The following is a 19101-nucleotide window of genomic DNA, read 5'->3' as shown; positions in this document are numbered from 1 at the left end:
CAGTCAATGTAAACAAATTGTCTTGCGGCCCACCAGCGGATTACCCTGACGGGCTGCAGGTTGCCTACCACTGTTCTAAAGTGTATCTTACAGTAAAGTCTTCATTTCTTTATAGATCAGCCTTGCAAAACTCCAGTCTCCCAGCTTAGTAGGAGATTTTCAAGAGACTTATTAGTGCCATCAACTACTGCGGAATCTCAGCTTTGATTACAAAATTTTTTTTTCCTAGTCCTTGTGGTTGTGAAGAAAACTTTAAATGTGAACTGCTACTGCACCAACATAGTCAGTCACTGTAAAGGGAGCTCTGCTCACTCTGCAGTGGGTTCTGCTGAACCTTCTGTGACCTTGGTTTCCCTTCTGTTCAGCATAACCTACAAGTCCTAGAGCTGGTAGGGCAGGTTACTTGGGTTGTCATTTCACCTGTGAATTAGTTTACTTGTGTTAATGTATTGAATATGTTGAACACATTAAAAGATTGTTACAATACTGTGACACTGGTGTCACTATAACATGGGGCATGACGGGAACTAGTGAGGTCAAATTAGAATATAGGAATCTTAGCTCTGATGCAGCTCCATTGCAGTCATGAGGAGTCCTCAGTGGGAGTTGGCTTGAGCCCATCAAGGGCACTGTCCGCTTACATGGCATTTCTATCAGGTGGTTTTTGGTTTGTTTGTTTGTTTTTTGCCTACTCCTACCAGCAGCATCTACGATTATGGTAACTGAAAGGCAATACTGAAAAATTCTCTATCAGTTGTATCTACTTTTAATTTTACTTTGTGTATTTGGCAGCACTTGCATGTCAAAGAGAAGAGAAATATTTTCAAAGGGACAATGTGATTGTAAAAACCCTCCAAATTGATTGGGGGCGGGCCTCAGGAGCAGGTATAATAGCTGAACGTGCTTTTAACTTTTTCCAGTGGACTAGATTTCAAGGTGACTGTGTACCTTTTAACTAGGGAAGTTTGAGACTTCAAATGTTGTTTATTTCTTGACTTCTTGTGAGTAACAGACCGCTAGATACTAATACTGAGTCAGGTAGGTTTCCCTTTTAGAAAGGTTGATTAAAATCACACAGGGTTGAGCAAACCACAATGCATAATGTTTAGGGAAAGAGCAATAGAAAAGCATTTGTATAACAGGGTTGAAGAATAGTTTTGTGAATTTAACACTGTGTAACTTTTGGCTGTTTTCCATTCTTTGCAAGTAGCCTGGGCTTAAGGATTTGATGCTTTTTGTATGCCACACGTATTTAACAGAGCTTTGGGCATGTATTCAGTAAAAATGTAATTGTTGCACTGTGGGGATGTTTTGGGGAGATACTGCAGTAAAGGTACCCAGAAATGTCACAAAGCTCTTGGCTATATATTTAGTGGGAATAAACAAAAGAATCTCATAATAAAGACAGGTTTCAGAGTAGCAGCCATGTTAGTCTGTATCCGCAAAAAGAAAAGGAGGACACCTTAGAGACTAAGCATAAAATCTTCAGTTTCAATTTTTTAGGCCCCTAAACCACTTAAGTACTGTTGAAACTTCTACCCTAGGACAATGTTTAAAAAAAATTCACAACATAAAAATGAAAAAGAGGGGTCAATGATACTTTAGGTGGCTGGATATACATCTTTTTCTTCACCGATCATTTCATCTAATGTTAAGATCAAGAGTTTTCCTGTGACTTTAGTGTATGATACATATCCTAACTGGTACAAATAAGGAAGCTCATACAAGTTCAGGAGAGAAACAAGGATGTTTTTCTTTATCATATTCACTTATGCTTCAGCAAAGGCTGCCCATTGTATGTAGAATACTTGGCAAAAAAAGAAAAATTTACTAAGTCCTACAGGGGAAACAAGCCAGCAGCAGTGAGACAAGGGAACTGGGTCCCTCTGGTGGTTGTTTAAAATAAATATACCCTTTTTTAAAAAAAAACCTCTTCTACATTTCCTACTGTTTTCTGCTAAAAACGTCTTGGGGTAATGAAAAGGAGAGAAAAAGTCAAATTCTTCTATGTATTTTAGGCCATGAAGTGTGGTCTAAGGCCTGGCTTACACTAGAAAAGCTATACTGCTATAACTGTCGGGGGGTGTGTGTGGAATTTTTTTAACCGATATAGTAGTACCAATCTAAGCACTAGTCTAGAGAAATGTATACCTCTATAAAAGTTACCTTACACCCATATAGCTTATTTTGCTTCATAAAGCATCAGAAGCTATATCACTAAAACACTTTTCCATACCAGTATAACTGCATCCATGCTATGGGGCTTTTAACTACACTGGTAGAGTTAGAGTAGACAAGCACTTAGTCTGACAAACCTTAATGTAGATGATAACTTGGCTCACTGTTTCTTCAATGCTCCCTAGAATGCTTTTCATGCTGCTTGGAAGAGCCTCCGTGCCCTTTGTTAATTTTCTTTTATTCCTTTCATCCTCTTATTAAAGCCACCTTCTTCTCTAAAGGCTCCTTATGTGATCTCATCAGATCTGCTGGCTCCAGGCTGTCTTATCCTTGAAGCATTATCCCCTGGATTGTCTATCCAGCAATCTGTCTATCCAGGCTCTTATACTATACCCATTGTTGTGCTATCCAAGAACGACAATAGCCTTGGTACAGGGCCTTAATAGTAATACAGAAAATCAAGAATGTACCAAAGAGCATATTGAACGTGAAAACACTTAGACTCAAGGTAGATTAAAAACTAAGTTCTTCAAAATTCAAAATACCATTGAAGCAGCAATAAACTACCTTCATTCATTCCCTGTCGTCCCCCCTCCCTCCCAGTGGATTTACTTTTTTTCTTTTCTCCAGTGGGCCATGTTCTCACTCTTCAGTTCAACAAAATAAATAAAGCCTCCCTTAACTGCAGCTCAGGGCTGGGTGCATACCCACAGGTAGGACAGAATGTTGTACATGGGATGGTGGGAGAAATTGGGTCAGGAGCAGAGGATGGTTATGCAGGCACGGGAGGGAGATTAGTTGCATCAGCCTGCAGCCTACTCAACCTGCTTGCAGTGGCCCCAGGGGTTAGCACAATTCGTCATTCAAAAGACTAATGCTGAGGCCAGATCTCAGCCCTTTATTCCATGGCTGGCAGAGCCTGTTTCCACTAGATGGCAACATGCTCAGTCCCTGAAGGAAGGGAAAACCTTGCGTTGGCCTGATCATGAGAAGAACGGAGTAGCTGAAACTCCCAGTGAACTCCCTAGGAGTTATGGGTGTTGGGTTCCTCCTCAGTGTGGCTCTACAGCACCCACCCATTCAGGACCCTACATATGGGTTTATAAGCAACAAAGAATGCTCACAGGATGGTTCATTTCTGGATTTTTCTTTGCGCATGAGGTAAGATGAAGAGCTTGGTCTCTGAAAAGTTGTCTAAATTTTCTTCCAAGCCCCCTTGAACTTGTTTCTCCCTTCTGAGGAATTAGACTAACCATTATGGTCTGTAGACAAGGAAAAGGGTCTAGCCACAACTGTGTTAGAAGCCAGAGACCTAATGAGTGTAGGAATTCTGCTTTCTGAATGCCCTAGGAAAAATTTAATTTTAAACACCTGTTTCTCCGGTCTCTTTGCTGTCTCAGGCATCCTCAGGAAGAGCTACTGGCTGGGCTGAGTTTCTCCACTGGCCCATTGTGAGAGTTGAGTGTCCTTGATGGGCCATCAATACATAGCTGTCTAACCCTAAAGTAAATCCATCTGGTGATGAGTCACCCAGGGATACAACACAGGTTTAGGATACAAGTACACAGCCAATATTCATAACTTCAAATACAAAGATACCAGATTTAACCAGGATAATCATACCTGCTGGATTGTAATGTTTCTATTGACACCTTACATGATACACTTTGTACAAGATTGATGGCAATTATATAACAGTGGTAATATAAATGGTCATCTTTAATCATCCAGCATCATAGGAGGTACTATATTCTTCATACATAAAGTTGAATCATTGATAGAAGTGTAAAACTTAACCTTCTACAAGAAGCACCCACAGCAATATGCTGGAAAGAGAGCTTAGAGGCATGCTAATACCTTCCAGTATACAATAACTATGGAGTCTGTTGCTTAAAGAGCTTTGAAACTATCTTCTACAACTATTGCACAAGAAATGCCTGGCTACCATTATACTTAATCATACAGCTTTTAACAGGCAGAAAGCCAGATTTTTTTTCAAAATGCTGTCCATGATTGCCAAATTCTTTAGGCAATCCAGTTTTGATTGATTGATTTTTTTTTTTTTGAAGGTGTGACAGGCCAACCCAAAAGACTTCTCAGAATGCTTTTACACTGTCAAAGATAGAATTGAGAAAAACTCTCACTATCCCCCAAACATCCCCCAAATAACTGACATGGTAGTTTTTGATTCTGTAAAGAAAGTGGACACGGGTAGTATGTAAAATAACACTTGTTAAATGTGTTGTTACTGACAACTGAACAGGTAACACCTAAAATTACTTAACAGCTTAGAAAAAAAATCTGTGTTCAATTTGTTTACTTTGACCCTATCCAAAAAATGTTGTCAAATGCAGTTTCACCGTCTCTGGTTTCTGTAGGTCTTTCATGCTGTACTAAGTGGAAAAAAATAGTGAGGGGGAAGATTGTGTAATTTTAGGGTTACACAAACAGACAGAACTTGAAGTGGATAAGTGCATACTTGAAACTACTATTAAGTTATTTTTTTAAGCCAACTAATAACCTGTAAGTCAGGAAATTTGCTTTCTTTCACTATATATTAAGTTTTGTGGAGGCATTTGTACAACTAAAATACATATATGTCCATCTAAACAAAACTGATGATAAAGAACAGGTCACATCAAGTCCTAAGATCAGTAGTTGTGTGATCATTTTAAACTTACTATTTCTGGCAAAGCATCGAAAACATCCCCTATAACTCTATGTTAAGTAAAAGATGGAGACCGTGGAAGTTAGTGCAGCCTGTTTTTAACCAAATCTACACTATTTACTCCTGGGGGAATTCTGTACCAAAAAAACTAAAAATACTGCCGAAAGTATTTTAAAATTCTGCATATTTTATTTGTCAAAATAACACAATATAATCACTCCAGTTTCAATTATTCTGGTAATTTATTTAAACTACAATGCAGAAAAAAGGCACAACACATAAACTAGATCCTGAGCTGTAATTGAGCCCCACTGTGCCACTCTGGCACAGGAAAAAAGCCAGAAAGCACATAGCTCTTCCCAGCTGAGGGTTCCCTTGGTATGAAAAGAGTCCTGACTCCTGTTCACTGCCTGTCCCTACACAAGAAAGAGGGAGGGGTGGGGAAAGGAGCCCAGTCAGAACATATTACACTCATGCACTCTCTAGGGGGGGAGGGATAGCTCAGTTGTTTGAACACTGCCCTGCTAAACCCAGGGTTGTGAGTTCAATCCTTGAGGGGGTCTTTTAGGGATCTGGGGGAAAAATTGGGGATTGGTCCTGCTTTGAGCAGGGGGTTGGACTAGATGACCTCCTGAGGCCCCTTCCAACCCTGAGATTCTATGATTTCAAAATACCTGAAGATCACTGGGGACCCATCAGCTGGCATATTTTGGAATAACAGCCCCCTTCCCTGTACTCCCTACCAATCAAAAATAATGTATTGATGAGTTTAAATCAAGCATGTGCTTGCCCAAGAAGATGGCCGTATCACTCAGGGGACAATAAGATTAAGCTATATGCAAAAGTGCCTTCTGCTATTCTTTGATAGTGCACAGGGAAAAAGAAACCAAGTCCTAACCATGTAATGCTTTGCACTGTAGATCAAAAATAAACCTTGGAATTGCACCCAAAAACAAATGGGAAGACCATGCAATGAGAAAATGACAGAAAAGCAGCTAGGATTAAGGGCTGCTTATAATCTACTTTGCAGCATCAGTGGATTCTGGGCCATGTTCAAGAATTCATGGTGCCTGCAGCAGATGACTGACAGCCTTTTGGAAGAAGAAATGACTCAGGCAGGGATTCAGGTGAACTGCTGAGATGGATGGAGAATGGGAGTGGGGAGCATTGGAGACAAAATCCCTTTGTCTAATAGTAATGTGCTAGGTTTGACCCTTTATTTCTAGTTATTAGTCAACAAATACGTGCAGCCATATGCTCAGTATTAAATCATAGACAACTGAAGACCAAGTGAGAGCAGGAAAAATCAAACACAATTTATGTTGCCTACTGACCATCTCCAGAAAGGTCAGTAGTAAACAGTTCATGGAGCACATTTAATAGAAGATTTTTCAGTCCAAAAATTTAGACCAGTTCTAATCATTTAGATTATGTCTACACTACAAAGAGAAGTCAACCTATGTTAGGCCAACTTAGAGCAACCACAGTAATTACTGTGGTGGCTCGTGTCCACAATACCTTCCTTAGGTCAGTGGGGCACATCCTCACCAGAAGTGCTTCCACCAACCTAAGAGGGGCAGTGTTGAGAGCTCTGCTGGTAGCTCCCTGTCAGGAGCTTGGATACCCCACAGGCTCCTACTGGGCCACCCAGGGCTTCTCAGCTCCCTGTTCCCCACCAGGAATGGGGTCCAGCCACCTGGCTCACCAGGGGAGTGGGGGCAGCTGGGTTCTAGCTGCCTGGTTTTCTTGTCAATTTCAAATTGGCCACTTACACCACTCTGGCAATGTAAGGGAGCCTTTAAACTTTTACACCTGTTTTATACTCTTGGGGGAATTCACTAACAATGGGAACAATTCACTAAGCAGGTAGTGTTAACATTCTGCTCTGTCTGAGAGGACAGGGCCAGCCCACACCTACCTCCTCAGAAACACCCTGAAGCCTAGCCCCTCCACACCAGGACCATTGTGATAGCGAGTGACAGAGTCGCTTGCTCGCACAGTCCCAATCCCCCTCTGGCAGTGATTTACATCTCCCCTAACTACTCCTGATGCCCAAACTGACACACTTATGCTGCCCTGGAGGGGTGCATCAGCGCTCTTATGGCTTCTCTTTACTTCCTCTTCAGAAATCTTTTTTCTGCGGGGAAGCAGAGAAAGCTGCAGGGGACATGAACTCTGCATACATGTGCAATGGCACAGAATCCCCCCCAAGAATAACTATCACTCCACAGCAAGGTTTGGGTTTGTGGGGTAGTTAAGAAGGGAAGGTTGTGCAGATGTTGGAGTGAACTGTTAAAAGTGACTACTGTTGTACAAAATGTGTTTAAAGAGCAAATAAAACAGTCATTGACAGTCACGTGAAAACCAGACTTAACAACCCAAGGTTCAGCATCATGATTTATTCAGAATATGCAAGACATTTTTGTTAAGGTCATTAAAACATTTCAGTAATGTCAGTATTTTAAAATTCAGTTTCTTGAAAAAAAGTACATTCTATGCATTCTTAGGGGTTTTTTTCCCCCTGTACTTTGAAACTAGATATTAGTTAGCACAGGTCAAATTCCGTAACTGTCTGATCTGTTTATTTCTCATCTCAGAGGAAGTCAATTGTAAGCCACGTTACATTTATAACAAGACAACCTGTATTTACACTTTTGTCTGCATCATAGCCACCATATATACCTACCAGCAGTTCAAAAAGCAACCTAGTGTATAATAAGTTCATTGGGAAAGCTAGTTTAAACTGTGACAGTATTGCCCAAACCAGTCAGTTAAATACCTTTAGTGCACCAACAGAACTGTAAACATTTTAGTAGGCTTTATACATCTTACTTGGTATTCATAACATGTAATAGAATGCTGTTAGCATATACTGACTGAACTATTAATTAGGCTGATAAGGAAGCAAAGCAAAGCTCTGCCAATGATTGCAATGGGAATTCAATTGGAAATCTGCATTTAAATTCAGGCCTTCAGTTAGAATTCTGTAGCAGGACTAGTGATATGACACGGTCTTCTAGTTTTGCTACTTGTACTCAGCCCTATTTTTACTCTTGGTGGTTTTAGCCTTTAGCGGTCAAATATACAGAAACGCACACTACACATTCTTGGAGTTAAAGAGTGAAGGCCACTGAAGCGTCAATATATGCAGCAAGGCCAATGTGAGGGACAGAAGGAAAAAAAGTGGAGATTGTTGGACCATGAATTAGCTGTCACTGCCTGCATACCATCCACGCACATTAAAAACCAACCAAAGCGGCTAAACAAAAATTATCCTATTCCTGTCCCTCTTAACCAATGCTTCAAAACCCAGTATGTATCTCTAATAGGGCCTTAAGTCTACAGCCTAATGCTTCATCAAATGCATCAAGCAGTGTAAGTATCTAGAATCCCTCCCATATCACTAATTTTCTACCCATGCTCTCCACTTACAAGATTATGCTAAAATAGACTTACTGTATTTTTTTTTTTTTTTAACTTCTAAGCTGCTCCCCATTTTTGCTGAAGACTTAAACTATGTCTACACTGCAAGCAAGAGGTGTGATTCCCCTGGTTGTTTATACATACTTGCACTCTCATCCAGCTAGTGCAAATATAAATAGCAATGTAGCAGCAGCAGAGATATGGCTGAGCAGAGTGCATACATTTCTACTGGTTTCAGGTGGGTATTGAAAAGAGCTAGAGTGAGTATGTGTACATGAGCAGGGGAATCACACCCCTCGCTGGCAGTGTGGATACAACCATAATTTAAATCTAATTCCATCCTCATTCCTACCTGCCCTTTAAAAAGTTTTGGGCAAAACTGATATCTGGAGAGTCGGTAGCTGTGGCCAAAACACAATATTTGGTGTTAGAAGAATATAAAAAAATGCCCACTATTTAACACATTTTCATTGTGGTAAACTGATAAGTTGGTATCAGTTTATGTGGAAGGGGACAATTTAGAAGTTAAATTTAAAAGGTGGCGAGGGATGAGTTAAAGAACATTTTGGGGTCTGAGGAAAAGTACAAAAAGACAAAACATGGTTAAAAACGTTAAGTTGCTTTTAGAAATCATCTAAGATTTCAGAATCTAGTAAGTGTTACCATGGGAAGAGACCTTCTTAGGTTCTGCAGTAAAAATGTAACCCAACCACAATTGCATTTACTAAAATCAGGAGTGTATTTGGCCTGGTCTACACTTCAAAATTTATACCGACATAGCTATGTTGGTCGGGGTGTAGAAAAACCATACCTCATAGCCACACACTTATTCCAACTATACCACCAGCACAGACCACAGCTATATGGACAGAAGAGGGCTTCTGCTGGCACAGCTAAAATCGTTCAGGGAGGTGCTGTTCCCACACCAACAGAATTCCTCCTCCTATCACCTGTGCTGGCATAATTTGCTGATGTAGGCTTGGTAGCGTACATATACCCTTAGGCTCTTTGGGACACGAGCACCGGGAGAGTCTATACATCTGGTTTTTTTTTTTTTTTTTTTTTGAGTTGCATGTTAGGATCAGAACTGCCCTCCCTTCATGCTGAAATTCAGACTCCACTTTACATATATAGGAAAGTTACCAGCTTGGACAATACAGGCCAGCGTACAGGCACACAACAACAATCATAATTGGATAAATCCTGAGCAATGTAATTTGAAGATTTCAAACAATTCTTAGTACTTAGTTGTGATATTGCATTTCAAAGGTTATGCCAGACAAGAGTCTAGGTGTTCATTTATTTTGGTCTCCAAAACCTCGGTCTGGCAAACGGGACAACTAACTTTTTTATTCTGACTAACAGCAGAACTACAACTTTCAGAGGACACTGTTGGTTCAGCATTGTTTTTTATAGGAGTGTTAGTTCTAGAAGTGCCATCAGTACTCTCTCTCTTTATAAAGTAGTTTACAAAGGCAGATTTGTCTTCCGTTTTCGGCCGTTTCTGTGGTATACCACCACTTTCAAAGCTGCTATTTCCCTGGGATGAAACCCAGGATCTTAGAGTTGTCTCAGCTTGTTCAAAGGAAGTTTGTTTCGGTGTCTCATTAGAAGATGGAAAAACCGACTTGGCATTTGTAGGACTTTGGTTCAAATTTCCTCCATTAACAGGAGAAATTTTAACAGGCGACCCATCAACATTCCTGTAAGCTTTTGTATTAGCGACAGATATTTTAGGAAACTTGTGGTTCAAAGCAAAGCTGTTTTTATGATTGGAGCGATCAGTAAAAACTGGATGGGAAATGCTGGTACTGAATGTGTTTGGTTCAAATTTTAGTTCATTTTTAGGAACTGATCTTGCGGTTCCAGCTGCTGAATAACATTGTGGACTGGGTATTTCTCTGCCCTTAATACTGTTGGAACTTTTGTGTCTCTCAGAGGACCAAAGGCCTGCTCCTCCAAGCTGATATCCTTTTCCACTAAAAGGAATTAGGCTTCGTATATCACCTCCATGTATCCTTCCTGCAAAAGATGAGTGATTAGTAACTTTGTTCTAATCTACTACATTTGCTCAGTATCAAGTCTGTCAACTCAACAACTTGCTATTTGATTTTTAAGAAGTCAAATAGGACTTGAATACCAGACTCTTATTCCACAGCAGGATGGAGCTAAGTTCTGTGGTAAGATCCCCCAAATTCTGACACACTCGTGTGGCAGACAAAAACTTTTTCAGCAGCTTGATTTAAATAAAAAGGAGCTTTTTAATTAATATAAGCAGGACATATATATATGATTAATACAGTACCCTTCCTGTTTTTTATATTCAATTTTACGCTGTCACCATATTTCAGTCTAATATATTGTATATTTTCATATTGATAATGAAGTAATGCATCAGTAGATGTCAAGTGTGGGACTGGTGAGAAAAATGTTGATTTTGGAAGCTGGGTAGAGGACAGTTGTACCACTTGGCAGGTGGGAGAGAGGTGGGCATTGTGGGTTAATCATCTTAGCTGAAGCTTTCTGCTAAAGTCATCACCTGTGAAACAGTGAATATTGAAATTTTACACTCGTTTTCAGGAGTTAGCAAGCCACTGCGATAAATAAGGTGGTTAATTCATATTATTTCTGGCTAGTTAGATTCAGAAAGATAACATTGCTTAGCAGGTTCTCCTCACAATGATAAGGACAAGAAATGTCTAATAGCATTGTAGAACCTAAGCCTTTGACTCTGCTGTGCAGGGTAAAGATTTTGCTGCAAGTTCTGTGGCCCTGAAATACACAGGGCCATGCCTGCATAACTAGTTTTCTGCTTAAAATTCTGGGATGAAAGTTAATACGGATGGAATGACATTTTCATAAGCTGCGTCCCTTTGAATGGCCAGGTGCTGTGATTCTAATTATGATTCGCTAATAGTAAGATAGATCATAAGTAAATCCAGAAATCTGAGTTATTTATTTAGTCCAATATTTTTGCTCTAAAAATATGAAGATGACTACATAGTGCTGCACAGACCTTTAACTATGCTATAACTTTAATGCAACACAAGCATTTAAACCCCCCCCCCCCAAAACCATGTGAACCAAATCCAACATTACAGAAAATCTGAATACTGAATTTCTCCAGTATTTGATCTATTTTCATTTGTTGGAGTACTGTATAGGGCAGGAGTGGGCCTGAAGGGAAGAAAAGTGAAAACAGAGTTACATACCTTTGGTATCAGATGGCTCAGAGTTTGAAAGCTTTCCTAGCTGGGTTTTCTCCTTGCCTTTTTTAGAATAGTTCTCTGGCTCCTTTACTTTTGAGAACGTTCCTCCACAGGTCTGTTGGTGGTCAGACCACCAGAAGTCTCGTGCAGAGGGTGCCCTATTCATTGCGCGTTTCACATATCCATAATAAGGTTTTCTACTCTGACATGGGCCATTACATCGCCACCAGTGTTGGCGATATGAATCCACCTCATCATGAAAGTCGTGATAGATCTAAGCATAAAACAAAAACACAACAGTCATTTCCATTTCATATTAATCATTCATCTTTACATGTTTGAAATGTGCTAGCATTCTTTAACTACTTACTACTACCTCTCATGGGGAAAACCCTCAGAGAGCCAGGAGGAAAACAGCACATTATTTACCTGCTAGCAGAGAGCCTACCGTATGCATAGCAACCACTTTCAAGTAAATAGCATTTTTCCCTCCCTACAAAAATTAAAACGCCTGATATATGGACAGCACAATCTTGCATACTAATAACCATTAAATATTAACTAGCACTCTGTGCACTAAGAGATATTAAGCAATAATGGATCAATGCTTGTTTCCCTTTCATGAAGCTTTATTCTGCACCTAGACAGAGGAATAAATCAACTCCCCTCCCTGCATCTTTAAGTTAGTAACTGAAGTACAGAATCTTCTTGAATTTTAATGTTATCTATTCTTCTTCTTCTTCTTCTTCAACTAAAGGAAAATGGTTGGGTCAAATTTGGCCCAAAATTTAGATACTGTAAAAACAAGGCTTTTATAAAACTTAAGACAAACAGAAACTTTCGCTGGATATTTTGTTTGAATTCATTAAAAAGCCCTATCTGCAACTGCTTTTTGCTCCCAATCAGTGCACTATAGTAAGAATGTGTGAAAACCAGGTAGTAAAATACCAAGTTTTGACTATAAACAAAAGAAACTGATGATTCTGTTTTCATTTTCTAAAAAGAAAAAAATATGGAGGAAGAACCACCATAATAAAATGTAAATTGGAGTTTTATTTAAAACTTAAGATATTTATCTAAGGCATTAGTAGTAACATAGATGTGAGCTTTAAAATACAAAATTTATGGTTAACGCAACAGTCTCTCTTTTATTAAATCCTAAAAGCAAACTGGATTTTTAGTTCCCAAATTGTATCCTGAAGTTGAAGTCTTTTTCCTTTAAGAGTTCATAACACTAAAAATTTAAAAACAAATATTGAGCCAAAATGGCTCCAGAGATTTTTTTCTAAAAAAATGTATAATACAATACAATATACGTTTACAAGTTACATATTCCCAAACAGGTTTTACTGCACTCTCCTCAACCTGCTTGCTCCTCCCCTCCCCATAACTAGTACAAAGCTCTCTCTACCCAAAGCTGTTTATACCACCTACGGACTGGCTAACAATAAGTGCCAACATATTATCATACTATATTTGAAATATCCAGTTACATAGTACCTGAATAGAAAATATAGTTTAAATTTTCTAGATTGTATTTTGTTAAGTAAAAACGACTTACTGTAACATTGGCTCCAGTCATGCGATTGATACGACGCATGTGTTTGCAAAACTCTGGCCCATGGGATTCATGGTCTTTGTCATTGTTAGTGACAAATAATAGGGCATGAATCATTTCATGTAAGAGTGTCTGAAACAAAAGTCATTAAATTGCTAGATGTTTTCTGAAAAACATATGATATATTATTTTAAAATAATTTAGCTAATAGCCCATTTTGTCTTTACTATTTTCTATTTATCTTGATACAGATTTTATTTCCGTGCATTTGCAATCTAAGTATGGGTCATAAGAATACAATAACAACTCTCTGCTAAAAATCATCCTCTCTCTCCATATATCCTAAAGGGCATTCAAAGGGACATTACTATGAAAAATGACATTCAAAATCTGATCTCCCCTGACTTAGGCTCTTTTAAAAAAATTACTTCCCCAGGAGAAAAGCGATGCTTGTGAGCCTGCAGTAGGATGCAGATTTTGCAAGACTGCAGATCACTGAGCACTTTAGAATAGGAATCTTGTCTAACCTTAATTTCCAACCAGCTCACAACAACAGAACTGGGAGAGAACTGAGGAACAGCATGAAACTTACATGCATGATCAAATCCTCCTTTTTGTGTTACTGGGCTGCTCAGCCAGGAGATTGAATTGAAATAGTTTCATTTTGCATTCTGAAGCCAACTTTATAGTTTTAACATTAAGGAAGGGGATATTTTAAATCCCTCAAAAATATTTTTCCTATTTCTGGGAGTAAAATGGGTGAATGACTTTGGGTCTTACCCATAAGGGTGTCAGTTCAGAAAAATTGTGACTGAGATTACCATAATTTTGCATACTTAGACAACCACCACTAAGCAATTAATACAAGTTTCCTATCAAAGCAAAGACTATTTTATAATCTAGATAACATTGTGCATTAAGACCTCCAGTGCACAATTTAAGATAGGATACACTTCAGGAGATTTACAGTAAGTTTACACATAGATGAAATGTCTTAAAATACCTCTACAAGATCCTTTCTTGGTCTTAGCTTTAAGAGTGGCTCACTAAGGCGGATGGAACACATCCCACCTCTTCCTTCATAGCTGCACACTCCAGCACATCTAAAAAAGAAAAATAGGCAGACGGTAGACTTCTATTTGTTTTTGTAGCTGGTGGAGCAGAACTGAGAATTAAATACACAAATACTGGTCCACTTAACATTGCCAAGTAAACCAAGATTTTTTTTAACAACTCTCCAAAGAGCACAACATTGCTAAACTCCAAGACTTATCCAGAGTTTAACCAATAATTTTACAGTACAAACTAGGAAATGGCAAAAAAAAAAAAAACCTACTTCCAAAATAGTCCTAAAACATATGAATCTATTGCTACTGCTTCGACCTGAGTTTCCCTTTTCTGAAGCCTTTCAAAACAAATAATTGGTGAAAACGAAAACGGAGGCGCTACATCTTACAGGTTTCAGAGTAGCAGCCGTGTTAGTCTGTATTTGCAAAAAGAAAAGGAGGACTTGTGGCACCTTAGAGACTAACCAATTTATTTGAGCATGAGTAATATGCAGTCACACACACCTTGAGTTTACCACACACAGACTAACAGCACTGACTGTGCAGCCAGTTCTAATCCCCCGCCAGGTTCACCTACTCGAGGGGGAAACACGCTCCTGGCGTGCGAAGCCAAGGGGGGATTCGCAGTTTGTGAAAGTGTCCAGGCGGGAGAGCGTGACACATGCCACTGAACAGGTCACGTCCCGAGCGGAGGTGGCAGGAATTAACTATTCCAAGTGAGCTAGAGAGGTTGCGACCCCCGGGGCCCCCTCCCGTCTGGCGGCCGCGGCGATCGCGCTTTAACTGGAGCCGCGAGTTCCTGGGATCAGCGCGGCCGCTCGATGCAGCTCCCCGGGGCCGTTCACTGGGGCCGGCTGCGGCTGCTCCCGCAGCGCCCCGAGCCCCGCCGCCGGCCCGTTCCAACAGCCGCCCGCAGCCGTTACCGTACAGCGTCATGCGCGGGCTCCACGTCACCGCCACGGCCGCCAGCTTCCCCCAGAAGAGCGTCTCGTTGAACTGCACGAAGAGGCCGCGGACGTCGGGGCTCGGGTCCAGCAGCTCCCAGGCCTCGTCCACCACGGAGAGCGGCCGCGGCGGCGCTGCGGAGCCGCGCGGGAACTCGCTACAGGCCGCTACCGCCGCCGCTTCCTCCTCTTCCTCCCACTGCGCCTGTAACCGCAGCGCCAGCAGGAAGTCTCCGTCCATCCCGGTGGAGCGCCGTCGGCCCGGGCCCGGGCGGGAAGCGCACTGGGCGAGCCCCTCAGCCTCCCGAGCGGCAACCGCTGACTCGGATTCTGGCGCACGCGCAATACAGCTGGGTACCCTCCTCTTGCCCCCTTCTCAGCACATGCGTATTCTACCACTTTCCTCTTGCGCGTGCGCCAAATAGCGTCCCGCACTCAACTTCCGCTCTGTCCGACGCATACGTACTACCCGGCGAGTACAGCCCCCTCAATCAGCGCTTGCGCAGTGCAGCCTCTGACGTAGGATTATTACGCCATTCAAAGGAGGTCGCTGTCTAGGCGCACGCGCAATAGGCCGCAGTAGCTGGTGCGTAATCCTGGCGCATGCGCCCTTTCCCAGCGCCGCCGTACCTGCTGTCACCGGTCTTCCGCTCTCGGTGTGTTGCGGCCTCCCTGCCGGCGGTACCGATGGCGCTGCCGCTGGGTGAGGGCGGGGGCGGGAGCCGGCTGCGGCGGCAGCTGGAGTCGGGGGGCTTCGCGGCGGGCGAGTACGTGAAGCAGCTGTCGCAGCAGTCGGACGGGGACCGGGACCTGCAGGAGCACCGGCAGCGCATCCAGGCGCTGAGCGAGGAGACGGCGCAGAGCCTCAAGCGCAACGTCTACCAGAACTACCGCCAGTTCATCGAGACGGCGCGCGAGATCAGCTACCTGGAGAGCGAGATGTACCAGCTCAGCCACATCCTCACCGAGCAGAAGGGCATCATGGAGGCCGTCACCCAGGCCCTGCTGCTGCAGGCCGACCGCGACGACCCCGCCCTGGGCGCCCGCCGCGCCGCCGCCGACCCCCACAGCAACCCCTTCCTCCCCCTCTCGGCCAAGGAGGCCGCCAGCGAGGAGGGGCGGCAGCGCACGCTCACCACCCTGCTGGAGAAGGTGGAGGGCTGCCGGGACCTGCTTCCCGAGAGCCCCGGCAAGTACCTCGTCTACAACGGCGACCTGGTGGAGTACGACGCCGATCACATGGCGCAGATCCAGCGGGTGCATGCCTTCCTCATGAACGACTGCCTGCTGGTGGCCACCTGGCTGCCCAACCGGCGTGGTGCCTACCGCTACAATGCCCTCTATCCCCTGGAAGGGTTGGCTGTGATCAATGTCAAGGACAACCCGCCCATGAAGGACATGTTCAAGCTGCTCATGTTTCCCGAGAGCCGCATCTTCCAGGCCGAGAATGCCAAGATCAAGAAGGAGTGGCTGGAGGTGCTGGAGGAGACCAAGCGGAACCGCGCCCTCAGTGAGAAGCTGAGGCTGGAGCAGGAGGCCCCGCCACGTACTGCTCCGCCACCTCCTGAGGCCACTAATCCCTTTGACAGAGAAGATGAAAAGGAACCCGCACCTGAGGAAGAGACAGTAGATCTGTCCCTGGAGTGGATCCAGGAGTTGCCTGAAGACCTAGATGTCTGCATTGCCCAGAGAGATTTTGAGGGGGCAGTGGACCTGTTGGATAAGCTGAATGAGTATTTGGGAGAGAAGGCTATGAGCCAGCCAGTGAGGGAGCTAAGAGCCAAGGTAGATGAGCGAGTCAGGCAGCTCACCGATGTGCTGGTGTTTGAGCTATCTCCGGATCGGTCATTACGAGGTGGTCCTAGGGCCACTCGCCGGGCTGTGTCCCAGCTCATTCGCTTGGGGCAGTCCACCAAGGCATGTGAGCTTTTCTTGAAGAACAGGGCAGCTGCTGTACACACAGCCATCCGTCAACTGCGCATTGAGGGTGCCACTCTGCTCTACATCCACAAGCTTTGCCATGTCTTTTTTACCAGTTTGTTAGAGACGGCCAGGGAGTTTGAGACAGACTTTGCTGGCAACAGTGGCTGCTACTCTGCCTTCATTGTGTGGGCCCGCTCGGCAATGAGGATGTTTGTAGATGCCTTTAGCAAGCAAGTATTCGACAGTAAAGAGAGCTTGTCCACTGCTGCTGAGTGTGTGAAGGTAAGCGTGTAAGGAAGGTAGTATGGTCTGGTGAATTGACCCCATTCCTGGAAGAAACCAGTAACTTCTGATTTCTAATCCTTGTTCGCTTACTGATTACCTCTGTGGCTTTGGTCTGAAAGGTGTCCTGCTTCTTTAGGATGTATGAAAGGCTTTTTTGTTGTGGGTTTTTTCTGCTTGTCTTTTGTTCTGTGAATATCAGCAATGCCAGGTTTGGTTTTCCCATGTTTTGCCCAAAGACTGATTGGAGATTGCAAAAGTTTGTCAGCTCTTTCACATCTTAATTAAAGGGATAAGATTTATTTGTTAAAGTTTGAATATGCCTTTCTCCAAAGAGTTTATTGGATTGGATTGGACTATGGATTAACAAAAGTTTTTTTAAAAAATACTAAAAATCCTTTATTCCTTAATTCCCCAGTTTTCAGGCTCTTACGACATGATCCTATTACTGCTCTAGTTGTCCGTAGTGTTCTGTGGCAGAAAAGATCTGCATTTCTAATATATATAAAATCAGTCTATTTCTTTTTTTTGAAGGTACATTTAATCTCTGCCTTATTTTTCATATCTATAAAATAGGACTGATACTTTTAAGGGTAACATGGTGATTAACTAGATTAGTCTGTAAAAAAAAATTAGTGTATAAGATATCCAGATATATATTAATAAATGTTGTTATTGAAGGTAGCGAAGGAGCACTGCAAGCAGCTCAGCGAGATTGGGCTGGACCTCACTTTCATCATTCATGCCCTGTTAGTGAAAGATATCAAAGGAGCTTTGCAGAGCTACAAGGATATCATAATTGAGGCCACCAAGCATCGCAACTCTGAAGAGATGTGGAGAAGGATGAACCTGATGACCCCAGGTGCTCTGGGAAAACTCAGAGAGGAGATGAGGAGCTGTGGAATGAGCACTTTTGACCAATACACCGGTGATGACTGCTGGGTGAACCTTAGCTACACTGTGGTGGCTTTTACCAAGCAGACTATGGCCTTCTTGGAGGAAGCACTCAAGCTGTATTTCCCAGAGCTGCACATGGTTCTGCTGGAAAGCCTAGTAGAGATTATCCTTGTGGCTGTCCAGCATGTCGATTACAGTTTACGGTGTGAACAGGACCCTGAGAAAAAAGCATTCATCAGGCAGAATGCGTCATTTCTTTATGAAACTGTCCTTCCTGTTGTGGAGAAAAGGTTTGAGGAAGGGGTCGGAAAGCCAGCGAAGCAACTACAGGATCTGAGAAATGCTTCAAGACTAATGCGTGTAAATCCTGAAAGTACAACTTCTGTAGTATAAATGAAACCCGTGTGTTCTGTTCAGAAGTCTACAGCGTACTTTCAATAGTGTTGTCTATGAAGATATATTTTGTAAATCTTTTCCAAATCCCTGAAAGCTGTAAAATTCCATCTGCAACCTTGTTTTAACTAAAGATTCATGAACCAAATCTGAAAACAAGGAAGGGAAAGAAAAATCAAATAATTAAGGAGAAAAAGCATTGGGGTCATATAATCTTGTATTGCATGTCTCCTTTCCCCATTAATAGCCTCTGTTGTGATGTTTTATATTCTGCTTTGGGCTGAATAAAATGTTAGTGAAATATCTACATACTTGTACTACATATAGCAGTAGAATATAACCTCTAATCACATTTTGAATTGTGTGATTTTAAAAAAAAATTAACATATTCCTGAAGGAGTACAATTGCTAGGTTTACTGAAGAATTCTATGAGTGTGGTTCTTTGTGAAGCTCATCCACCTTTCAAACATGAGTAAATTCTATGGATTTGCAGAATTCACCCTCTGGTAGTTTTTAAGCAGAGATTTGCTTGACAACAAGACAGGCAATCAGCGCTAC

At 42.3% G+C, this 19101-nt stretch overlaps 2 protein-coding genes across 2 annotated transcripts; one reads left to right on the top strand and one right to left on the bottom strand.

The window, feature by feature from the left end:
* Positions 1-7230: 7230 nt before the first annotated feature.
* SPRTN (SprT-like N-terminal domain) lies at positions 7231-15503 on the bottom strand. Its single transcript, XM_084622185.1, has 5 exons — positions 15032-15503; positions 14040-14139; positions 13040-13168; positions 11482-11752; positions 7231-10291 (listed from the first exon to the last, which is right to left on the bottom strand). The coding sequence occupies exons 1-5, from the start codon at positions 15286-15288 to the stop codon at positions 9540-9542; spliced, it is 1509 nt and encodes a 502-aa protein (XP_084478311.1). The 5' UTR covers positions 15289-15503; the 3' UTR covers positions 7231-9539.
* Positions 15504-15647: 144 nt separating this feature from the next.
* On the top strand, positions 15648-18849 carry EXOC8 (exocyst complex component 8). The gene is made up of 2 exons (XM_084622184.1): positions 15648-17252; positions 17934-18849. Exons 1-2 carry the CDS (start codon positions 15651-15653, stop codon positions 18540-18542), a joined length of 2211 nt encoding a protein of 736 aa, XP_084478310.1. The 5' UTR covers positions 15648-15650; the 3' UTR covers positions 18543-18849.
* Positions 18850-19101: the final 252 nt, after the last annotated feature.

Source organism: Lepidochelys olivacea (assembly GCF_965140295.1).
Source record: "Lepidochelys olivacea isolate rLepOli2 genome assembly, chromosome: 3".
Classification (NCBI taxonomy): Eukaryota; Metazoa; Chordata; order Testudines; family Cheloniidae; genus Lepidochelys; species Lepidochelys olivacea.
The sequence above is the reverse complement of the archived record's forward strand: the minus strand, read 5'-3'. Positions and strand labels throughout refer to the sequence as shown.

Coding starts and splice junctions, on each gene's coding strand:
- SPRTN (XM_084622185.1), bottom strand. CDS start 15,288: ATGGACGGAGACTTCCTGCTGGCGCTGCGGTTACAGGCGCAGTGGGAG. Junction 14,140..15,031: donor TGGAGCCCGCGCATGACGCT/GTACGGTAACGG, acceptor TTTCTTTTTTAG/ATGTGCTGGAGTGTGCAGCT. Junction 13,169..14,039: donor CAAGAAAGGATCTTGTAGAG/GTATTTTAAGAC, acceptor CTTTTGTTTCAG/ACACTCTTACATGAAATGAT.
- EXOC8 (XM_084622184.1), top strand. CDS start 15,651: ATGCGCCCTTTCCCAGCGCCGCCGTACCTGCTGTCACCGGTCTTCCGC. Junction 17,253..17,933: donor CTGCTGCTGAGTGTGTGAAG/GTAAGCGTGTAA, acceptor TTGTTATTGAAG/GTAGCGAAGGAGCACTGCAA.